Raw genomic sequence first — 23036 nt, forward strand, 5'->3', positions numbered from 1 at the left:
GTCTTGAGCAGCGAGACAAAGAGCAATGTTACCTTTGTTATGCTCAAATCTGTGACGAATTCTGAAAAAATACAGCTGAAAAATATTGTCTGAAATAACATTAAATTTTATTTTTTGTCTTCTCTTTTCTTGCTATTGTCCTTTATTAACTGCTTTGCCAAGCCTTGARCAGTGCAGACTCTAGCCGTGCAAATTGCTCCAAGCAGCGACCAGTTAGAGCATCACTTCTGTCTATAAACTGTGGGGAATTTACCCACACTGCTTCTTAATGCTTCAGACCAAGAGAGATCTGGTATTTTACAAAGCTTTGAAGTATTGTTTGGGAAAGTTTTTGTTCTCATTTCTTCTCGTTCTTACTGCTCTTTCTTAAACAGTACAAGATTTGAACTGCCCTTGGCAATTACTTGAGTTCTGTGCTTTGTTTTACATGATGCCCTTCTTTTTGCATACTTTCCATTTTGTAATGTGGAAGTAGGAAAAAATGTTAACCATTTTTAATTTATCTGTTAACAGGTTCTGTGACTGGCTGCCACATAATCTTTTCTTTRTGCAATCGTGACTACCTGCACAGGCACTCAAGCAATCAGCAAAGATGCTTCTTTCAGGGACAAAGAAATACTGCTTATAGTATAGTTTGGCCAGCCATGGTTTCTCCAGCTCACCAAGTTCCTAAGGTACTGCAATTTCTGTTAYCTAACCTGTTCTTCAGTCAGTATAGAGTTTGACTGCAGTCATGATCAAGTTTATTTGTTGTCCAGCAGCTGGGGGTTGGATCACTGTCCTGTTGCTTGGTCTGGTATTTGAAATAGGAGTGCTGATATTCAACTGCAATGTATCTAATTATGAGGGAGTTCAAACSCAGAACTTGTTAATTTATAGTGGTATAAATGTGAGTACTGTAATTACCTGTCAACAATTCTGAGTCCAAACTCTTGTTTGGAACAGTTGCACTCAGTACCAGAAGTCAGTAGGCATCCTTCTTGATCATCTGAGTCCCCTTCTGTATAAATCCCTAGCAAGCTAATTATAAAAACATTTATATTTTGCTGATGGTTTTATTATTTGGTTGTGTCACGAAGGGAACATGCAATACCTGCCRGTAGCTGTCCTGCAACCCCACTGCACTTTTTAATGTGCATGGTTTTTTTGCTCCTGAGTGTTCTTTTTCCTTGCAACATATATTTTTATTTTTGTTTACTTTAGACCTAAAAGGGACTTTTCATGCAAATGCAAATTTAACATGTGCTCCACTTCTGGTTTCCATTTTTTCCCTTTCTTTTTTTTCCCCTGTTTAATTGCAGCATACAGATTAACTGTTTAGCATCTTTCCTCTAGCCAAAAGAAACCAAAGGACCCTTTCTAAACAGTGCTTCAAGGATGTGTAGTAGCACTTTTTACAATTTTGCTTTTCATTTTAGTATAGCTTTCTTATGCCAAATATAAGGTATTTCTGTTGGCCAGAAATACTAAAATGTTGTTAGATAGGAAAGTAGGTAAGAATGTTGATTGTAGAGCTTTTAGCCCTAGGAGACTGTGGAAGCTCTGTGTGCAGGATAACTTAGGGTTACACGCTCTATATATTTTCAGAAGCTTAAAAACCATAGCATTTACAAACTTTATTTTCTGTATTTAGATGCTTCTTTTAGGATAAAAGAGGGAAAAATACKTTGTCATAATGAGAAGTTGTCTTCCCAGATCAGAGTTCTCAGACTGTCTAAAAATCAGTCTATGAGCTCTGAAAACTTGAGGGCAAAGCTATTACTTTTATTCAGAATATGACAGAAATCACATTGAAACAATACAGTGTTAAGATGTTGGTGTGAAACTATCCACATGGACATTTGTATGTACACTGCTTTGGGCTTCTCCCTTAACAGTTCATAGAGGTCAGTAGGGTCATGTCTCAGTTAATGCGTAAGTGCCCTCCAAGGGGAAAGTGAGGGTGATGGTGTATGGAGTTGCTAATCCAGCAAAAGACATTGTTTCGGGTTTTTTAAGTCAAGGCACAAACTACAGCAATAGTACATTCTTAAGGTTGATACGGCATTAATTTGAAAGAAATGGGAATCTGAAATGGTCTTAACGTAAAGTTCACTAAAGATAGTTTCACTTTTTATCAGATTAGACATGAAATACCTGTAGGATTTTCCTGTTTAAAGTCCCTATAGAGCTCATTAGTTGCCCCATCTTTGTTACTTCTACACTCTATTGTTGTATAGTCGTGTTGCGTGCGTACAGCCTAAGTGCCTAATTTTTTTCTGCATGCCAGCTTGACTCTGTATTTTGTGAAGTCAGGGCAAAACTCACCCTGTGGCCAGCATGGGAGAAAATCAGCCTGGCTGTCAAGGGCAAAGGGATTCTTCTGCAGCCAGTGAAATAGCCCAGGATCCTSTGAGAGAAAGTGCATTTCCATCTCTGTGCAAGACATTACTGTTCTTATTAGCTTTCATGTTTATAAATTTCATGGAATTGTTGTGGTTTTAAAAAGATCAGATAGGAAATTTCACCTCCTATGACAGCTGTGAAGTTCTTGTGTGAAAAAAAAATATATAAAGGGAAATTTATTACATTTCCCTTGATCTAGCAGATTGGGATACCCTTGTGTAATGTTGTACATGGACAAATTTGGGCACAGCATGTGAACTAGATTAGTATGTAAAAGCTTTTAAATTAAAAGAAGTTAAATCCTAAGATTCTTGGTCAAAAAGCAATCTCRTGGATTTCTCAATAGGAGTTTTGTCTGGATGGGAAACAAAGGATTTGATCAGTTTTAATTTGAGACAAATTCTGTGTGTTTGTCCCATCGCTTCCAGTTTTTAGATGCCTTTTGTAGAAAATGTCCCTCTTTGCAAAAGAAAATGAAAAGTTTTGAAGTCTTTCTCACAGTTTCATAACTTGAGACTGTCTGTGCTGGAAGTCAGCTGCAGTATCTGGGGTTTCAGCACTGGAAGGCTAACAGACTGTGGAAGTCAGTAGTAACAGGCAATGTTAAGTTCAAAAGGGCAGTGGAAGAAATACTGAGGCAGCCTTGAGGGTTTGCCCTGATGGCTTAGGAAGGTCGATACTACGACAGAAAGGGCAAGCTGCCATGAAGCAGGAGGCAAAATCTGAGAAAGTGATCCCATTGTCATGCTCAGTTTTCTGATCTTTATTTTCAATCCTTTTTCTCCAAGCACATAAAGAAGCCAGACTATGTGACGACAGGCATTGTACCAGACTGGGGAGACGACATAGAAATTAAGAGTGAAGATCAGATTCAAGGGCTTCGTCAAGCTTGTCAGTTGGCCCGTCATGTCCTGCTTCTGGCTGGAAAGGGCTTAAAGGTAACAATTACAGAAGTCCCATAACAGCTTAGATGTCTTTTATGCTTTCACTTACTTCGGTTTTGTTCCTACGTTTTTTTTTTTTCTTTTAACTTTCCTATAATATGCATCCAACTTTAAATTCGATCCTGAAGAAATAAGGATTTATTAACTTTTGATTCAGTTCACAATATGCCTGTTTAATTATTTCTGTATTTTGGACCTATGTAGTACTTAGTTGCTGGCTCAGGTGTAATATCTGTGTTTGTAATCTCCCTCTCTTTGGATTGTGTCAAATCATGTGAGTTTCTCATAAGGCCCATGCTACGTTTTTCCCTTAAATTTTGTGGCCCATCTTCCTCATTTGTCGTCCTTTCCAGCTCTGCATGTGTACAAGCCCAAATGGCTTGGTCTGCCTTCTCCATTCCCGTCCATCCTTCAGCCCTCGCTGTCCTGTGGGATCCAACACAATCCGTAGAGCTGCTGTTGGAAAAAGCAGCTCCCAAATTCTACACAATTTTCCAAAGTGCATTGATAATGAATGTGGCTTCCAGAAATGTTCCTACAGTATGCTTTTTGAGCTACCTCCCAAGAAAAAATGTAGAGGGAGGAGCCTGCTACCAGGTTTTGCAGACGAAGAAGTGCTTTTTTAGCCTTGCCTTGGTATTTCATGTAATAGCATATTGGATAAGGTGAAATGGGTTGAGTAGCTATGAGATGCAGAGATAGATGGGGACTGTAGGTCAATGCCATTGACTTAAAACAGGATTTTTCTTTCAGCTATCATCACTGTTTCCKGAAGGTTTAGTACTGGAGCTGGGATGGCCAGTAACAAATCTGCCTAAAGCTTTAATCTTACATAGCTTTGTGCCTGTTTAACTTTTTAATGTTCAGTTATTTCTCATTAAAAGTTAAGGGCATATACATGTTTCTGAAGGGTCAGGGTGCAATGTGAGTTTTGAATGAGGGCAGTTTTTCACAACTACTCTTTGGTTGTTCTCATGCAAATACACATGCATGCAGTATGGTGTAGTTTATGACGCAGTTCATACTATGTGCCAAATCATATATAATAGCAAAATACCATACACATAYCATGAATGTTTTGGAATAAAATGGTGTATAAGAATTACATAACCAGGACCTGTGTACTGGAAGGGAGGTAGCATTTGGAGTTGCAGTGCTGAGACCACTGCCCAGGTCAGTCATAGCTCACAGATGGTGAGCTCAGCTTTACACAAGTGTTTGTTCAAGACTCCTCTGACTGGGAGGATGCTCCAAAACCGTCCCTCATTGACAGTGAGCATTTTCTGCTTTCCAGCCTGACACTGTACAAGATCAGTTTATACCCATCTGTTTTCGTGCCAATACTGCTCTTTGAATTAAACAGCTTCCTGCCTTTCTTTGAGTCTTCCCTTTCACTCAGGAATAGAGCTGTGTTCCAGACTAAATGAAGCTGTTTTAGGCTATTCCTATAAGCTAAACTCTGCATTCTTATTTTATCTGAAGAGTTCCATCCCTCCACCTGCTCCTGTTGTCTTGCTGAACCCACCTAGCATGCAGTCCTCCGAACTGGCTCTTGCCTGTRCTTCAGCTAGTGGCAGTAAGATCCCCTAATATGACAAAGGTGTGTTATAATAGATGGATACAGAGAGATATAGTTAGAACTGTGCATGGTTTTGATGTTACTATTACTGCCTGTGGGACTTCAAATTACAATATGGTATTATATATGATAGCTTTCCTGGGTTTGAGTTACAATTTGGGAATAAAGCAGCAGATTCTATGACATGAAAATATTTTATTATATACCATTGAATTGCCCTGTTCCAAATAAGGGATTGGGTGCACAGTAGGTGCCACCCCAAACTTGCCCAGTTAGCAAAAGTATCTTTAAAAGTAAAGCACATACTGTTAAAAGCAGAACTTTTCACAGGGTGTAAGCCATGCAGAGACCAGAGATGTCTCTGCTGAGTGTCCAAAAGCCACATCAAATTGCTTGAGCAGAGCAGCAGCAGACAGTACCCATTTGGGTACACAGCAGTTCRGTTTGTCTGTGGGCTGAAGATGAAGGTGTTTGAGCAAAGGCATGAGCCACAAACCTGTATTTATCCAGAGCCAACGGCTGCCAGGTCCAATCCAGACAGTGTGCCAAGGCTGCAGCTGCCAACCCAGTGCTGAGGCTGCAATGGCTACTGCAAAGCAGGGGTATGTACAGCAACCCCAAATCCGGGTCTTGAACCCACGTTCATCACTCCTCCTGCCCAACAACATTTCTGTGCTGAACAAAATTCAGCTGATTAAACAGATCTGGTTTTATCCTCAGCACAGAACAAAAGTGCACTCTCCTGTATTCACTGTGCGTGGCCACTCAGTATTTCAGTACATGACTGTCTCCTGCACTACAGCCTACCTGTGTTCCATGTGTTACTCCAAAATCACAGCCACTGTGATTTTTCCTTCAGTGTGCCAAGACTGATACTCGTATCTGTACAAACTAGGATCTTCAAAGGCTCAAAACTCATTCAAATCAAAATCAGTTTACAGAGGAACCCTCAAAAGTACTCAATGACAGTGGTTTCCCTACCAGATTTCAAATTTCATCTCTAATCATTCCAGAGATAGAGTTGATCCAAAAGAAAAGTGAGAATARTGTTATTTTCAGCATGTGCACTTTCTATTCCATGGATACTCAGAAAATGGTTGAATGGTTTATGAGAGGATTATTTTTTAATATGTAAAATCTTGAGGAAAAGATTAATCTAGAAAACRTCAAGCGTAAAAATGAAGATTTCTGAAAAGGATGGGTAGGCGCTTGTAGATTCACTATAAGCATCCAGGCTATGGCAACTTTAGGTAAAATATCTTCAAAATATGAAGCTAAATATTAAAATGTTTTATAAAATTGAAGAATACCTGGAAAAATAATTTAAATGCTTAAATACATTATAGTAAATATACTGGACAATTACAAGACTTAATAGCCTTTCTTTTAGAAATTAAAAGGGAAAGTAATGTTGTGTTTTAAAGGACTGAAAACATTGAAACRAGACATTTCTGTAGCAACTACTGAAACAAGATGCCATGGGAAGTTGATGTCTTTGAGAAAGCAGATGTGGAAAAAAGAACAGAAAGGAAGTAAACAGTATTTTAGGTTTTCTAGGAACCTTTGAGTGCTCATTTCTACTGCATGCTGTATTTAAAACCTTTTTCTCTCAAAAAGAAGTCCATATATCAAAAAAGTATATCAGACAGTATAGTGTTTTGTATCAAAGCAGCGTATTTGAAACATCCAGTATTTCATTGAAGCATGGCTGCAATCACATTCAGYAAATATGAGAAACTATCTTTGCTTTTTTAACAGAATGTTATGTTTGATATTTTAGGTTGGCATGACAACTGAAGAAATAGATTCCATTGTTCATCATGAAATAATCAGACAGAATGCCTATCCGTCACCTCTGGGATATGGAGGTTTTCCAAAATCTGTTTGTACTTCGGTAAACAACGTGGTATGTCATGGTATTCCTGACAGGTATTTCCCCAATAATGTACATTTTGCAACTGGGAATTAAAATACTGAACTGAAATTAATAAATTATATTTAATATTGAGCGCACTTCAGCTTAACCAAATGTCATACATAAATGCATTGCAGATGCAGAATATGTTACCACATGATGCTGATAGCTGCTATAGAAATGTATGTGAAATAGACAAAAAATATATTATCCTGTTTGTCCAGACACTTAAAGAAAAATAGCATRTTGCATTTTGAGTTTAGTGTGTGTGGCAATAAAAACAGTACAGTCTGATTTTTTTTCATCCAGTGAAATAAGTATAGACTAGGAATAAATATATTTGAATTTATGTGGGTTTTTTTTTTTATTCTCAATGCATTCAACTACTCACAAAGTAAAATATGAACCCTAGTGAGAGAAAAAGAATAAATATAATGGTAGATTTTTCAGGTGTTGATATGTTTTTCTGGTAGTTGTTTCTCATTATTTTATATTCAGCTACACTTGTTCCCTAAGTAGTCAGAGCTGAACATTAAAAATGGTTATTCTGTTTGCCTCTGCCTTCCTCCATCACAAAATATCTACCCCTTGATTTTTTATGTATGTGTCATTAGGTGTTTATTCTTATATTCCCTTTGTTGGGAACTGTCTGTCACCATTATTTTTTTTTCTGTTTATATTTCAGTCGACCTCTTCAGGATGGAGATATTATCAACATTGATGTCACGGTGAGTAATTCATATAAAAAATAGTCTTTGATCAACTTTAGAATCACTAGTAGCAACAGGAAGAATAGTGGATTGGAGATGGGGGATGCACAGATGGATCTGCTGTTTACTTCTGAGCCAAGGCACAAGCAGCTGGTTTCCTTTTTTGTTTTTAACTGTGTGTTTATTCCAGCTAGACCCAGGCCTGACTTGAATTTAGGACTGGAATCAGATGCACTGAGATCAATGTTGGCCTAAGTGAAATGTCAACCCAATCCTGCTATGTGTCATGTTTTTGAGAAGGTGTAATTGTTATTGATCCACTGTGTAGTTAATGCAGAGCACCACAGTACTGGGCAGCAGCTGAAGATAGATATGTATGAGATGAGCTAACATGAAGAAAGCCAGCATTTTTCCTTCACTCTGCCAAGATTGATCTTCCTCTTCCTGCTGATTTTGAGTGGGGCCTGACATTATCTTACTCTGTCATTAGAGGCTACATTGGCCTGTGTATGTCAGTCTATTTGGACAGCAACTCTTTTGCTAGCAGTGTTCCCTACATTTATTAAAATCCCCGAAGGTAGTGTTGTGTTCCATTTCTGGTATAAAAGCCCTGAACCTTTTGAGCAGAAACAGAAATAGTGTGATATAACTGTGACTTAATATTTCCAGAGAATCATCAATTACAGCTATTTAAATAAACAGAGGCTGGATTTTCCTAGGAGCAAAAAAGCACAGGAACTGGAAACCTAACTCTCATTTCATTTATGAAAAAAAAAAAAATTGTGTCTTGCAGTAGTTTTTTTTTCTTTTTGCTGTACATGTTTTTATTTTTCTGAAGTGTGAATATTTATTTCTAATATGAGCACAGATGTCTTTTGAATACCACCATAATTTTTCAGTAATACGTCACATACAAGAGAGTAGCATCTCATAAAAACAAGCTTTTAAAATCATTAAAGAAACTCTTGGTAACATGATACTATTTTCATACTGGCAGAGTGAAGAAATCTCCAGCAGACCTACCTCTGAGCATGAGATTCAAGCTTTCTAAAATATTTTTTCTATTAAAATTAGAGTCAATGACCTTTTTCCCATTATATACTCACATGTGATCCAGAACTGGGTTTGGCTTGGCTTGGTTTTTTGATCTTTTAAAATTCTTTCCCATCTCCATACTTTCTAATCGTAGAATTCTATCAGCTTTACACAGTGCAATCTAGCATTTTTAAGCTTTATTTTTGGCCTTCATTTTTACTTTGGTGAACTGGTGTCACTTTGCTCAGTTTATTAGACTAAATCAGTTTGCAACACCTAATGATTTAAATTTTRTTTCTTTGTACATACGTAAGGTTCATGTTACTTTTTATTCTATCTGTCAAGATAATAATGACACCTTAGATGAAAAAAAAATGTGGAGACTCACATCACAGATACTTTCCATGAGAAACTAAATGGAACATTTTTGTATTAACATAGTGTGCATATCTTGTCCACTCTGCTTCACAAATGTCTGACTAAATATTACTGGCCTTTTTGAAGACATATATTTATTTGCTTTCAATTTACCTTTGTAAAATAAAATAAATCTTGACTTTTCTGTGAATGTGAAGATTCCTGCAAGGATGGGAATTGTTGACTATTTTTGTAAGGATTTTTTTATCATTAAAACTGAACTGTGCTCTGTGTGATGATAATTGCTTAGTGCAAAATAACCAAGGAAAAAATACATCATTACTAACTGATCTCTTAGCTTATTTTTAATGAGTAGAACTGGRACGTTTCACAGCTGGACAGGATAAAAATCAAAGTAAATATTGCACAACAAATTGTTTATAATTGTGTATAGATTCTATAAAATAATTAAAAAATTCTCAGGTTGTTAAGTATAAATACCTAGCACTTTGTACAAATTATCTGAACAAAAAAATCCATTTTGCCACAATTAAGATGGTTGTATTTCATAGATGAAATACAAATTTTATAGGCTTGAAACATGTAGACTTGAAAATGTATTTTAGTGTAGAGACAATAGTGTTATCCATCTCTGGATCCTCAGCATAGTGCAATTTCCAGCCTATTGTTACCAGGTCCTTTCACTGAATTTTAAGGAAATAGTATGTTACAGTTGCTGTGGTTGTAGTTTGTTAACATCAAAAATATGTAGTTGCAGTTGATGGGCTGCAGTAAATATTATTGCTGTTGTTATTATTAATATTATTTTTAAACTCCTGTGTTTTAAATCTGTGTTTGGTTTTCTAGGAAAATAATGTTTAATGTTGGGGGTTTGTGTATTTTACTTGCTAGAGCTAAAAACAAACTGGTTCAGTTTAAATATGAACTATCTAGCTTAAAACGTGCCCAATGGGCATTAAAAAAATAAAGATTTTGCTGTAGTCTGAGCTGGCAGAGGAAGGTGTAGAACAGGGGGTTGCAGCTGCTCTTTGCTGGTGCGGTGACAACACTGCTGGGCCCGTGCTGGCACTCACCTTTCTTTAAAACACCCCTTGTTCCTAATGGCTTGCATTTTTTTCACATCTCAGCCTGAAGACAAACCTGGCCTTGGGATAAACTCTCGGTAGCATGGGTTTTTTTGGGGTTGCGGGTTTTTTTCTCGTTTGGAATCAACCAAAAAGAATGTGAGTCTGTTTTTCACGAATAGCTTGCCAGTGGCAAAAGTTCAGTGGTTCAAGCTCGGTGAGTAATTAGTTGTATAAGGATAGTTGCCCACTGTTTGGGGGAGAAAAATTGTTTTAGAAGAACAAAACCATGTACCATTATAATTTGTCTTTTTGTAGAGACATTTGGTTCAGTCTTACAGTTATGGGCCTGCCTATCATGGTGCAGAGCTGCAAAACCCATTTTAGTGGTGTGTTGCAGAGGTCCATAGTGCATAGTTAGGGTTTCTTGTGCTCAACAGAAAATTTCAGGAGAGCTAATGTTTCAAACCTATGAAATGTCAAAAAGAAAAGAAAAAAAAACCAATATGTAATTAATTCAACAGCATGTTTCATTTCAGAACATGAAATTTTTCAGTGCCACARCAGTACATTTATTCTCTCAGAATTCATCTCTGGAAATCAGAAGTAAAATCCAGTGCTAATACCACATTGTAGGTTAAAAATGTGATTAAAGAAAGCCTGCAAGCGCTGTCGGTGGATTTGGCCCATGCATTCCGTGGGTTTACTCTGGGTGTTGGTAGCAGGGTGTGGCTCTCCCCTCACAGCTCCAGCGGGTGCTGCTGAGTGCGACATCCATCGCCCTGCCTGCCACCAACAGGCTCCCCATGGCCAGCACTGGGGCTCAATGCCCCGCCCCTCTGGGGTGCAAACAGGTCCCTGACCCCCGGGGCAGGGGCCAGGATGGGTTGGTACCCCAGGGCCCCCTTCAGCTCATTCACAGCCTCCACCCATCTTCTCACAAACAGCCCAGTTATCCTCATGTCCTGGAGATGAGCAGGGTCACTGTCTGATGTACTGCTGGGCACTGATGCGCAGCTTCTGCTTTTCTTGAATTTTTAATTGGCAACATTGGCAACCCTTAGGCATCTTGCAAKCTTTCAGGGTTTTTTTTTCCTTCCCTCTGCAATGTTTCACTTTTCCAGTCTCACAAATACAAYGTACCTGCCTATCTGTTGCAATATATAGCTTGTTCCTAGAAAGAATGGATTTAGTTAAGAAATCAATCTGTTGGTGGATGCAAAATGAGAAAATGTCTTTACATTTCTGCATGTGCTTAGGTGTATTACAATGGCTACCATGGTGACACTTCTGAAACCTTTTTGGTGGGCAATGTGGATAAATCTGGTGAAAAGTTAGTGGAGGTTGCCAGGAAATGTAGAGATGAAGCGATTGCAGCTTGCAGACCAGGGGCTCCCTTCTCTGTAATTGGAAACACAATCAGGTAAGCCTTATATTGACAAGTAAAAGGAGGGCTGGCAAGTGGGACAAAGGTTATTGGTGGTTTGGTATAAAGCTGATGACATGTTTTATGATTCAAAACCATCATTTCAGTCTGATATCAGTATGTGAACTGCCAAGCTATAATGTTGTTCCTTGGGTAAGAGGTATTTTTTTTTAAAGTGAATTACGCTAGGGTCAGCAAAGATAACTGTAGAAAGGGACAGATATTCATAAAGTAGATTTAAATTAACAGATGTAATTTGCAGTGGGCTTTTGTTTATTTTTTATTTGTGTGTGACACTACACCACATTTATCTAACAGTGTAAAACAGTTAGAAGGCATTGTTTTCATTGAATGTTACAAAGGAATTAGCSAACATAAATAAGCTCTTTGTTTAAAAATTACGAAAATATTTAACTCGAGAGCTTCTGATCTTACAAAGAGCAGTGTCTGCTAACGTCACAGGAAAAAAAGAGCTGACATTCAGAGATTTTTCCCTATTTTACATCTCTTCTAGCCTTTACATAAATGCAGTCATGACTCTTCTTCTGCTGATGGCTTTAAATAAAAATGCATCTTAGTTTTTTGAAGGTGCCTATGGATTATTTTAAAATGTTTGCCAAAAAAAGAAATATACATATATTATATACATTTCATTAAGCAATAGTTCTTCAGACTGCTAATGGTCCCAACAAGCTATTGAATTCATTCTGATTACTTAAAAGCTGCAAGGCTTAGTCACCTTGAAAGGATGCTGCTTTTTTTTCTTTGTAAATCTTCAAATACTTTAAGAAAAAAAGAGAACGGCAAAATATCAGTTAGATGTATTTATAGCTTTAAAAATATTGTAACAGAGTCTGAATCAAACTTTAGTAAAACCTCTTTGGGTTATATCTGAGAAGCTTTTATTGAAGACTTTGTATAAAATTGTGTTTTTGACAGTTTTAAATTATAGGCTAACTAGCCTGGAGAAAAAGGATAGTGTCTTTCTGTTCTTTCATAGGAAATGTTGAATCAGACCCCTACTGGGAAAAGAAATTTAATGCATATCTCACTATCTTACTGTCCATGAATATAATAGAAGTGAATTCAAAATGTAGTTTTATTTTTGCAAATGGGACGAGTCGATAGATGCACCTCATATTTTTGAACACCTAGGGTTCAACAAATTTACTGGTGGTGCTCTTGCATTTTAACAAAATTTATTCTTGAGTAGAAGGGGGCACAGAACACTGGATTCTTATTCAAGCATTCTATCGAGCTCTGCATTCATGGCTGTGTCTAAAGGGCATGTCAGCCTTTGATTCTCTCTGAGAGGTAATTATCCTTTTCCTGTCACGGAACAACAAATGATAGCTAACTACAGAGGCACATTTGCAGTAGTCACATTCATCAACTGCAGAAAAAAAATTCAATTTAATTGTGCAACACAGCTGCACATAGGCTTTTTGAGCATTTCTGTTGTTCTCCCTGTCTTGCTATTCCTCCCTCCAGATCTATTTTTTAAACTTTTTTTTCTGGTTATTTTTTCCCCCTTTTTGTCTCTTCTTCCATTTTTACTCTCTGTACTTTCTTGTTAAAGTAATTTTCTTTTGTGGCTCTCATTCTTTTTTCCCCATTGAAGGCTATGAATGTAGAAAATTATCACAATTACTCATATAATTGAGCCTCTTTGTAGCAAGTGCAACTCCAGTAGCCTTTCTCCATCATGAAAATGGTTTCATTATAGGGTTTTTCATATTCTCTGACACCATCTACACAGAGGAACAGGCGTGCAGATGAGATGTACTAGGAACAGGGTAGATCAGTAAGGTCACAGTAGGAATAATTAGCTCTGCTATGGAAAGAGCATCTAGGCCTTTTACTGCTACATAAATGTACTGTCCATGGCTTTTAGTCACAAAAAAACTTACTAACAAATGGAGCTCCCGCCTACTACTTTGAAAAAAAGATTTGTATCAACACTACAATTTTCCATCATTAAGACTAATAACACAGAGCCTAGTATACATCAAGGGGAATAAAAAGAAAAATCTCACATTCAAGTGGCGGCTGGGTGCTGACCTTTGTTCCCTTTTTTTGTGTTCAACTTAACTCTTTACAAAAAAGAGCCACACGCCACACCAACATGCAGGTGAACTCCAGCTAGTGCTAGCAAAGCATGGCATTCAGTTGGAAAATCTGATAAATCTCCATGCAGGATAATGCATTTCATTACAGATTCACTACATTAATTCTAGCTGTTTTATTTAAAAAAAAAAAAAAAAAAAAAAAAAAAAAAAAAAAAAAAAAAAAAAAAATAAAAAAAAAAAAAAAAAAAAAAAAAAAAAAAAAAAAAAAAAAAAGAAGAAAAAAGAACAGAGTTGAATGTGACATTGGATTTTTGCTGTGTTGGTACAGAGGTCAGTTTACTTGCAAAATACAAATATATAGTCAGCATCCCCTTTGCGAAGTAGATTAATTGAAGCTGGTAGCTGTTCAAAACTGCATATGAAATAGCAAGTCATTAACTTTATTTCTCAAGATTTTACCATGTTGGTGATTTAAATGTGCTGATTTGTTTAGAGCTACTTACTATTTTAACACTGCCTCTGCTGAAAGATTACCTTGGCTTGGTGAAGCTGTGTGTTTCAGGTTATTTGTCATTTGACATTTGCTTGCAGACAGACGTGTAATACTTACATATATGCATACCTCAAAATCTCAAGTTTCACAAGAGTTAGGGATCATAAATGCCTGAGAACAAGCACCTGAAAACATTTAGGTCCATCAGAATGGAAATGCATCTAGGTTTCTTTCATCAGTTTCTCTTTAAGAGTGCTCAAGTCATATGCAGAATGCATCTTACACACAAATAATCAGAATATTTCCTTTCTACAATAGGTTTCAGAGTAATTATGTCTCAGAGGTAAGTTTACAGTCAACATTCTAACATAGTCTTTGTTATGGAAGCTCAGTAGCTRACACTGAGTATTTCATTGATAGCAGTTCCTTCTCCCATCAGCTACAAGTTGCAAATAAAAGATTGCTTGGGTTCCTGAGTTACCTTGCTTAAAAAAATTTGGGTCTTTGCTAACCTCTTTCCATGGAAAGGCATTTCACAACTATTGGTCATTTCCTGTGGAAATGGAATTGTGCCCTATGGTCCGTTTTCTTCTACCATTTTTTGACATTTCTCTTTCAGGCAAAAATAAATCTAGTTTGAAATATGCTTTTTAGAAAATGAGTCTAGGTGCATGAAAGGTGTGAGTGTAGAGAGCTAAAAAACTTGTATGTGTTGTTTTTAAATAAACCAAATCTCACTCCTACAAAAAAATAGTACTGATGAAAGTATTAATAAATTGTTTAAAGTGTTTAACTGGTAAGTATATGTTTTGATATTAATTTAGAATAATATAAAGCAGATTTTTAAAAAAATCTGTTTCAATCAGATTATGCACATTTAAACAATAAGTGGCTCAGGCAAAATAAGTCATTTTAATGTCATCTGTGATAGATTTTCCTTGACAGCTACTGTAAATTACAATTACACTGCTTCTCTCTGCACTTGAAAGTAAGCATTGCAATAAATTATCTTTTATTTCAATCCATCATGTCTGCTTTCAGAAACAGAGAACCTCAAATAAAGTTCAGCACTATTGTAAGAAAAATACAGTAATTTGTGTTRCAGTTTGAAACTAAAATGTACCTTTCTTTCAAAAAACAATCGTTTGCTTTCAAAAATATTACTAATTATACCTCAACATKTATTGTCATTATAGGGAATTCCCTGAACTTGTGCATTCCCTCAGTCTAGGATTACTACTTCATAAAAAACACTTGAATATTTTCGCTGCAGAATTTTTTAATTTCTCAAAGTAGATACTATGGTACTATTCAAAATAGATATTTTTATTAAATGTAAATGTAGTTTAGACTGATGCTGGTTTCAATACTTTWAAAAAAAMCAAAACAAGTATGCCATTCMGTGKCAAATTATTTTGCTAATAATATATCTAAGACAAACATGATTATTTCCAATTTAAGAAAAAAAATTAAAAACCAGATCCCTGCCTARGAACACAAWTATTGTAGGGCTGTTAGCAGTTTCAGTGTCTCTTGAGTGTGTTCACTGCCAAGAAGTGTAAGACAAATTTGTTTAACAACTTCAGCCATTCATGTCATGCTGCTCTTCAGGGCTGTTTTTTATAAAGTTTCATCCCTGGTAAGAGAAGCTGGCACTGTGGGAGAAGCATCCCTGGCTGAGAATCAGTTCACTAGGATGCTCGTCCTGGGTAGCAAAGCAGTCTGTGCCACCATAAAGCCCATAGAAGCAGTTGCTATCAATGCTGCAAATGGGATTGTTGCACTTTTTTTCCTTCAGTGAGTGCTAAGAATACTAGACCAGACCGACATTGAGGAAAAAGTGACAAGATTTGGTAAAAGAAAATAAAATGCTCCTCTAGATGCTCCTAGAGGGTATCTGCACAGGACAGCCCCTAAGGAAATTCTTTCAACCTGCTTTTCAGCTTCTTAGCGGAAGGAATTTATCACCCAAGAGCTCCTTTCAGGGGAAGCTACAGTATCAGGGAAAGCTTTCTAAAGAATCAGTCCTGCCTGTTCCTGCTTTGCAGCAATTTCCCTGTTAGGCTGCTGTCAGGACAGCAATGCATGTCTCCACACTTACCCTCCTTTCAGAGAATTAACTGTTGTCTGGCAACATGGGAAGAGGATGCTCAAATGGCAAACTGACACCCATTGCTCCTGTCTCCATTCTCCGAAGCATGATAGCACCATGTGACGGGCTCTGACAATGGGTTTAGGAGGACAACTTGGCCCTCAGTGATGTTCCTTTACAGCTCAGTCACTGCRGATCCATCCCAATGGCAGACACTTTGCCTGGCTTTGCCTTCAGCGAAAGAAAAGCAGCACTGCAGCTGCTCTTGACTCCGCAGCCACTGGACTGGACCAGATGGCAGCAAAACATAAAATCAAGTACTGGGCTCACTACAATAACTATGCTTTTAATCCTGCCCAATTCACCTCTGCCCAAATATGCAAAAAAATTGATATGGATGATGATAAATGTTGTCAATGGGTATTTTTAACGATTATTCTGAAGAACCTTTTCTTTTTCTCTTGATGCTGCCTTGTGAGGTATGCCTCTGCTGCCCCAGTGTTTGCTCTGAAATGATTTGCTGGGATGTGCCCCATGGGTAAGGGAAATTGGCTGACTGGCACAKCCTTTCCCACAGCAGGTGCCAGGCAGCCCAACTCAACCATGCCAACCTCTTCCAGCTGCCTAACCTTACACTGCCTTTCTGCAAGAAACATCTGATGAAGTTGGGGCTGCAATCTTGTAGGGTTGTCTTATGGAAAAGCTGCAAAGAAAGGTCACCATTGCCAGGTCCTGAGCTGGGTAGTRAGACAGTGAGACCAAAATGTTGAGCTGTTATCAGCAACAAATGGTAAGTGTATGCAAAAATCCTRCACTCCACAACATCTTGACTTTTTAATCAGATTCCACAGTCTGGGAATCCTGGAAATCAGATAGTCTAAACAAGACCAATATTCACTCTTCGATRAACTGTTTCAAAGTTACAGCCAACATGTAAATTTACAGGATTACCTTTTCAAATTGTGGCTGGGATTACAGCTTTCCTTTTTTAATTAAAACTGTGTGTTTTGCTTTAACTCCACAAGGGTATAAGAGCTCACTAGGATTTATTAAATACTCCAAAGTAAAGCTAGTAGTTGTGGAGAGAAATGCCTCATAGGACCTTCTGAACCACATTCAAATACTAGAACCAGATTGAAAGTGGCTGAGTTTCATACCTGCATCTTATTTTCTCCACACATTTTCTGTGTCCCTTCAGGTCTGTTGACCTTGTTACATTTTATGGAAAGAATACAAAGGCTCTGTAGATAAGATGGGAGAAAGAGAGGCACAGTGTCTGTTAACGTAGATGTCAAAACCCTGTAAGCTCTAGGATGCCTCCAGGATGCCCTATTCTGATTACAGAAGTAACCACTGAAGCACTGATGCCAACAGAGTTGTTTTCAAGCTGTTTGGCAAGAAAGTGGTAGAATTCACCATTGAAATGTGAATCATTTCTTGACTGCATGAGGATGGGATACTCATACACACACAGTCGTAGCACTGCCTTCTGTGTTCCCGGGTGCTTTGTGCACTTGGTATCCAGCATGCAGCTGCTGCTGCTACTGCCTCCCTCCTTGGCAGTAGCTGAATGCTGGAGCTGGAGCTTCCCCTGCTCCCTGGAAAGTATGAAGCTGTAGTGCTCAGAAGAATAGCTGCGCAGAGAAAAAGTATTTYTGTCTTGGATGGATTTTTCTGGAAGAAAAAATCCTGTAGTAATATAAAGCATCTCATAAAATGGCCATAYTCTGTCAGTGGTCAGGGATGCCATGTAAGGACATCAGCAAAGCCGAACATTTAGTGGGATTGTTTATGATTTTTTTTTTTTTTTGCAAAAAGACTTGCAGAAGAAGGTGACAGAAACCTTACCCCATATTGCATGGATGGCTACTACCGTCTCTTCAGAGAATCACTTCACCCATATGGGAATCATCATCTGCATTGCTCTGGGCTTGGTCACTGGGGAGCTGGGATTTTGTGTATGTTTCTGAGGAWTGTGGCTTTCTAACTCATCACCATCCCCTGTACTTCTTGCTTGGCCTTCAGCAGCATCATAGCCAGCAGGCCAAGTATCTGACCCAGATATGGGGAATTGATAGAAATGCAAGGGAGAAAGTATTTTCCATCTCTAGTAGGACTTCTCATTGTGTAATCCTTCATTATTTTTTTTCAACATAAATTATGTGTAAGGCTGTGTATCTAAAAATGATTTACAAAGGCTGGACTTTGAGTACAAGCAAATGAAGCTCCAATTTCTAGCTTTATTGGTAATCGCCTTTGCCAGTACTCTGGAGTTTAGGGGCAGCTAAACCTGAAATTTTCATTCTTCTCCAGAGTTAATGAAGAAATATGATGAGTCTTTGTATCAGAGCAATGAGTAAGTRAAAGGTAATATACAAATCCTGTTAAAACATGCTCTAGGGTCTGAACATTGCCATTTCGCTGTGGTGGAGCAGCATGTCCCTCAATTGAGTGGCATTAAATTCTGGAACAATGACCACGGGCACTAGAGCCAGCACTGCAGGGTCTGTGGAGCCTGGTGTGCAAAGGGGATTACTTTGTATAGCAAGCTGAGGCCACTTTGCACCTGAATAAAAGCTACCCTGTGAGGTTTAAGATGCTTTAATTTCTGCAAGAGCTTTACCTTTAGTTGAGTTTCTTAACTTTTTAAGTTTTCCATCTGTAGTGTAACTGTGAGAGGGCATTCACTAGGACATAAATACAGACAAACCTGAAGTTCTTCAGGGCCTACCTTCATTCCAAATAAGCAAATTAAGCGTTTAATGTTGTAGGTGAAATCTCTTCAGGCAGTGTCTTCCTGTCTTGCTCCTGTTTGATTTTAGAAATAGGGTGGGGATAATACGCAGGGGCAAGAGTAACTGTCTTGTCAGTTCTAATGCATCTCCATCTAAGTGCATCTCTGCACTTTTCTGGTTGGATATGGGCAGGCCTCCTCGCTGAGCTGCTCAAATCACTCCATCCACTACTGCCTCCAGCATTGCTTGGAGTAYGGGGAGAGCCTGAGAGTGAAGCCTGCAGACATGGGGTGGCCCAGCAGCTAGAGGACACCCCATGTGTCTCCAGGTCCTTCAGTTTTGGGGACCTGGGATGGGAATTTGCTTTCCTAGCATGGGTAGGGATCAGTACCCAGCCATGGTCCTGCAGGCAGTTCTCAGAGATGGCTTCTCCCTGAGGCAGGCCATGAAAGGCAGGGCAGATCCTGCAGGCAGAGCTGAAACACTGTAATTGTTATGATTTGGTTTTGCCTCTGTGGTGATAGGTTCATTAGAAATACATTGTTATTTAGCATGAAGGTATTTCAATGGATTTTTATACTGAATGTTTGCAGTGTTATGAAAGCAGAGCAGTGGGGCTCTGAACTCTCCCTATGTGCAGCGGGAGCCTCTTCTGCAGGAAACCCAGTGCAGGCCTTGGGTATGCAGCTCAGCACAGGCTCTTCTCTTATAGGGAGCTGGTAGGTTTGGTGGTGTGCTGGGCCCTTGGTGGCCAGCTTGGCAACTTTAGCTGTGCATCTTAAAATGAGTTCCCAGCATGCTTGTGGAAAAGGTTACCCGCCATYGAGCAGGGGGACAACACACTGCCGTTTTAGACAGCAGGACTGGCACAGGAGCTACCAGCCTCTGCTGGCGGGCATGTTAACTCTGAAACCTAACAATGGCTCACCCATGCTCGCTTCAATGACTRCTGTCTTTCGGAACGGTGGCAAAGTGGTGACCCAGTGTCGGTAGCAATGTGGTAGCAGGGGCTGGGGCCGTCTAGCGGGGGTGGTGGTCGGGGCACGCACCCTGACAGGTCCTCTTTGCTCCCGCAGCTCCGTGGCGGGGCAAGGTGGCTTCCAGGTCTGCCCCTTCTTCGTCGGCCATGGCATCGGGTCGTACTTYCACGGGCACCCCGAGGTGTGGCACCACGGTAAGTGGCCCCGCCGGCCAGGCCCGCCTCCCCAGGCGCCGCTCCGCCCGGGCGATGTGAGGGCTCCGGGAAGGGGGAGAGAGAGGGCGGTGAAGCGAACAGAGCCCCCCCACACACACTGCCGGTCCGGCGGGGCGGGGGATTGCCGGTGGGGACATTAAATGGTTGGGAAGCTGGAGGGCATCCCCGGCCTCGTTTTCTGAGAGTCGCGCGGGTATTTTTGAGGACAAGGCGCTTRCTAACGGAGCTGCCGGCGCAGCTGAGTGCCGCAGTCCGCCTTCCCCCTCGTCCGGGCGGCAGCCGCCGTGTCCCGCGCCTCCGCATCCCGCCCGCGCCCGAGCCACGCCGGCAAAGTTTGTCACGGGGCAAAGAAAAATCTCTGCTGAAACATTAAAGCCCCCGGCCTGGCCGGAGCCGCCGTGGGTGGTTTYGCTGCGGCCGGGGTGGGATCGCTTTCGGCGGGTGCTTCGGCTCATAACGGGGTCCCGGGTACCCAGTTTGCGAGCTAAAAAGGGGTTTAAACAAAGCGTCCTCTTTAAAAAAATAAAATAAAATAAAATAAATAAATAAATAAAATAAAAAAAAGATTGCGTTCTCTTTAAAAAAAATTTAAAAAAGAAAAGAAAAAAAAAACCAAAAATCCAAGATGCATAAAYGCGATTTTTTTTTCTTTTGTAGCCAATGACAGTGATTTGTTAATGGAAGAGGGAATGGCGTTCACAATAGGTTAGTAACTCTCTGCTATGGTTTTCTGTTAAGAAGCACATACGGAGCAGCCAAGATCTGTAACATTTCTTTATTGGGMTATAGAAATAGCCGTGCAGACAGGGTTGATGTCGATGAGAGATKGACCCCTTAAGAAACAGATTAAAATATCATTTAAAAAATGCATTAGGAACAATTTGGGTGAAAGAATTTCAAATTGCAAGATTTAAAAAATGGAATGTTAATTATAAATTTTACTAATATTTAATTCATGGTTTTGGCAAGGCAGAGACTCTGCCAGCACACTTGGTTCGAGGAGGGTGAGAAGGATGCGATCGCGTCCCCGAAGTCGAGCAGCCTGGTGGCTCTTAGTCATTTGCTGCCTTCCAGAGCTGCTGCTGGGTTTGGGGACTGCGGCGGCGGTAACCAGCCGAAGCCTCGCCCCGCAGACTGATCGTGCTCACTTCCAGTCGTGGAGAACTGCTGGGGGAAAAGCCCTCTTTCTCACTGTGTGGCTAAATGGCGCGGCAATTAGAGGGAAATAAGAAAATTGTTGTTTTGCTGATTTAATGAACATTTTAAGCCTGTTTTAAAAATTCAAATATTTAAAACTATCTGTTGTTTATAAATGTGGTTGGTGCTTTGGTTATTATCCACGGGGTCTTAATTAAAGCTTGATTAAAATTCCCTGCTTTTTCAAAACAGGAATGGGCAACGTCCTACCTTGCTATTTTGTCTTTTTTTTTTTTTTAATTCTCATTTTAGTGTGGCAAGAGAGTTCCAGCCCAGGGAGACGAGACTTGTGTGGAAGGGGAGCTACCTGCTGGGATACCTCCCCCTTTCTTGCTTGTTTCAGAATCTGTGCAGGAGTGAAACTAACTTCAGAATGCGTTTTGTTTTTCYTGCTGCAGAACCAATAATAATGGAAGGATCCCCCGAATTTAAGATTCTGGAGGATAAATGGACTGCAATTTCTGTAGACAATAAAAGGTGCCCGATTTTATTKTTTGGTATTTTCTAAGCCATGGAACTCATCACTGACAGACAAAAAAAACCCAAACAGATGAGTTTTCAGCCATGATGGATGTGTTTGCCCCCTAATAACTGCTAAATGTGAATTTCAGATCGGCACAATTTGARCATACCATTGTGATTACCTCAGAGGGAGCAGAAATCCTTACTAAACTGGTGGAAGAAGGCTAAAGACGGAGCAAGGAGTGGAGGGACTTGCTACACTTCTGGATTTCAAGTTTCACTCAAGACAGAGAAGAGGTTTCTGAGATTTCTGTGGGAAGTGGGTGCTGTGTAATTTGCTCCAGGAGACAGAAAAAGCATCTTTAGGGGTTTGCTCTGGTCATAGTTCTCTTTGTGTGTTATCTGGTGAGTATTTAATAAAAGTCCTTAGCTTTTTTTGTGACTCTTGAARCAGCCATGCACAGTCTGCAAGTGGCAAAGGATGTGGGTCATTTGGGGTTAGGGGCAGAAAGCGGCTCCCCTCTCTTTCAAATCCTATGTGGGACAAACAGATGTTAGATGGTACGATCTTTCAGCAGCTGAGAGGACGGAGATAGTATTTTCTTTTTGTAGCTGAGGTATGGAGTCAGTTTGTCTTTATTGCGATTAGCACAGTGCTGCTTCTGAGGTTGTAACTTCTACTAGGATAGAAAAAAGTTTCCTGAGTGTCAGGCAGAGGCAGCAGCGTCTTCCCAGCCTCACTCCCAGCAGCAATCCCCCCCTTCTTGCCTTTTTTACACAGCACAAAAAGTGATTAAAAATGAGATGCAAAGCATGCCTCTCTGGGGATCAATAATTGCCCTGCTTGAAGAATTAGCCAGTTTGGGGTAATCACTGCTCTGTGGTGCCCATGTWAGCTAAGGCAGAGGCACTCTGCAGTTCACACATTTTGTGGAGGCAGAGGAGTTTGCAGTCCAGGGGATGAGCCCCAGCTCTGACACCGAGTTTGGAACCCATGGACCTCATGAGCTGCAGGTCTCACTTGGCCCTGTGCTCTCTGCAGTCCTGTCTTGGGCCTGCCAGGGGTGCAGGGTTTGATTTGCAGTGTAGCCAGTTGCTGACCACCCCGACCAGACCTGTCAGGCCAAACATGTCTGGCATTGGTATTTGGAGTCTACCAGGGCAGGATCTGGTTCTGTGAAACATGGGGTAGCCTTGGAAATCATTAAAGGACTTTCCGAAGTTCTCCAGACCCACGGCAATAGCAGTGTGGTTTGTCACAAATAACTTGCCCCTCATTGCAGGCAGATGTGGTCCCGTGCTGAGGGCTGGCCAGTTGTAYATTCAGGCAACCAGAGTGGCTCAGCACTGGCTCCCT

General features: G+C 39.9%; 1 protein-coding gene across 5 annotated transcripts in view; it reads left to right on the plus strand.

The window, feature by feature from the left end:
* Nucleotides 1-22191, plus strand: part of METAP1D (methionyl aminopeptidase type 1D, mitochondrial) — a 44665-nt gene extending 22474 nt beyond the window's left edge. Inside the window, exons 2-10 of one of the 5 annotated variants that reach the window (XM_057379134.1) lie at nt 514-674; nt 3174-3323; nt 6689-6837; nt 7509-7551; nt 11270-11433; nt 19902-19999; nt 20678-20725; nt 21616-21694; nt 21829-22185. In XM_057379134.1, coding sequence (XP_057235117.1) covers nt 514-674; nt 3174-3323; nt 6689-6837; nt 7509-7551; nt 11270-11433; nt 19902-19999; nt 20678-20725; nt 21616-21694; nt 21829-21907 — 971 coding nt within the window. In that variant the 3' untranslated portion in view covers nt 21908-22185. Of the gene's footprint in view, nt 1-513; nt 675-3173; nt 3324-6688; nt 6838-7508; nt 7552-11269; nt 11434-17908; nt 18049-19901; nt 20000-20677; nt 20726-20993; nt 21094-21615; nt 21695-21828 lie in introns of those variants that run through there. The other 4 variants (XM_057379136.1, XM_057379135.1, XM_057379133.1 and 1 more) reach the window with 4 other exon arrangements.
* The last annotated feature ends 845 nt before the right edge of the window (nt 22192-23036 follow it).

This window comes from Malurus melanocephalus, unplaced genomic scaffold (genome assembly GCF_030028575.1).
Source record: "Malurus melanocephalus ecotype Western Australia unplaced genomic scaffold, MMel_1.1 scaffold_390, whole genome shotgun sequence".
Taxonomy (NCBI): Eukaryota; Metazoa; Chordata; class Aves; order Passeriformes; family Maluridae; genus Malurus; species Malurus melanocephalus.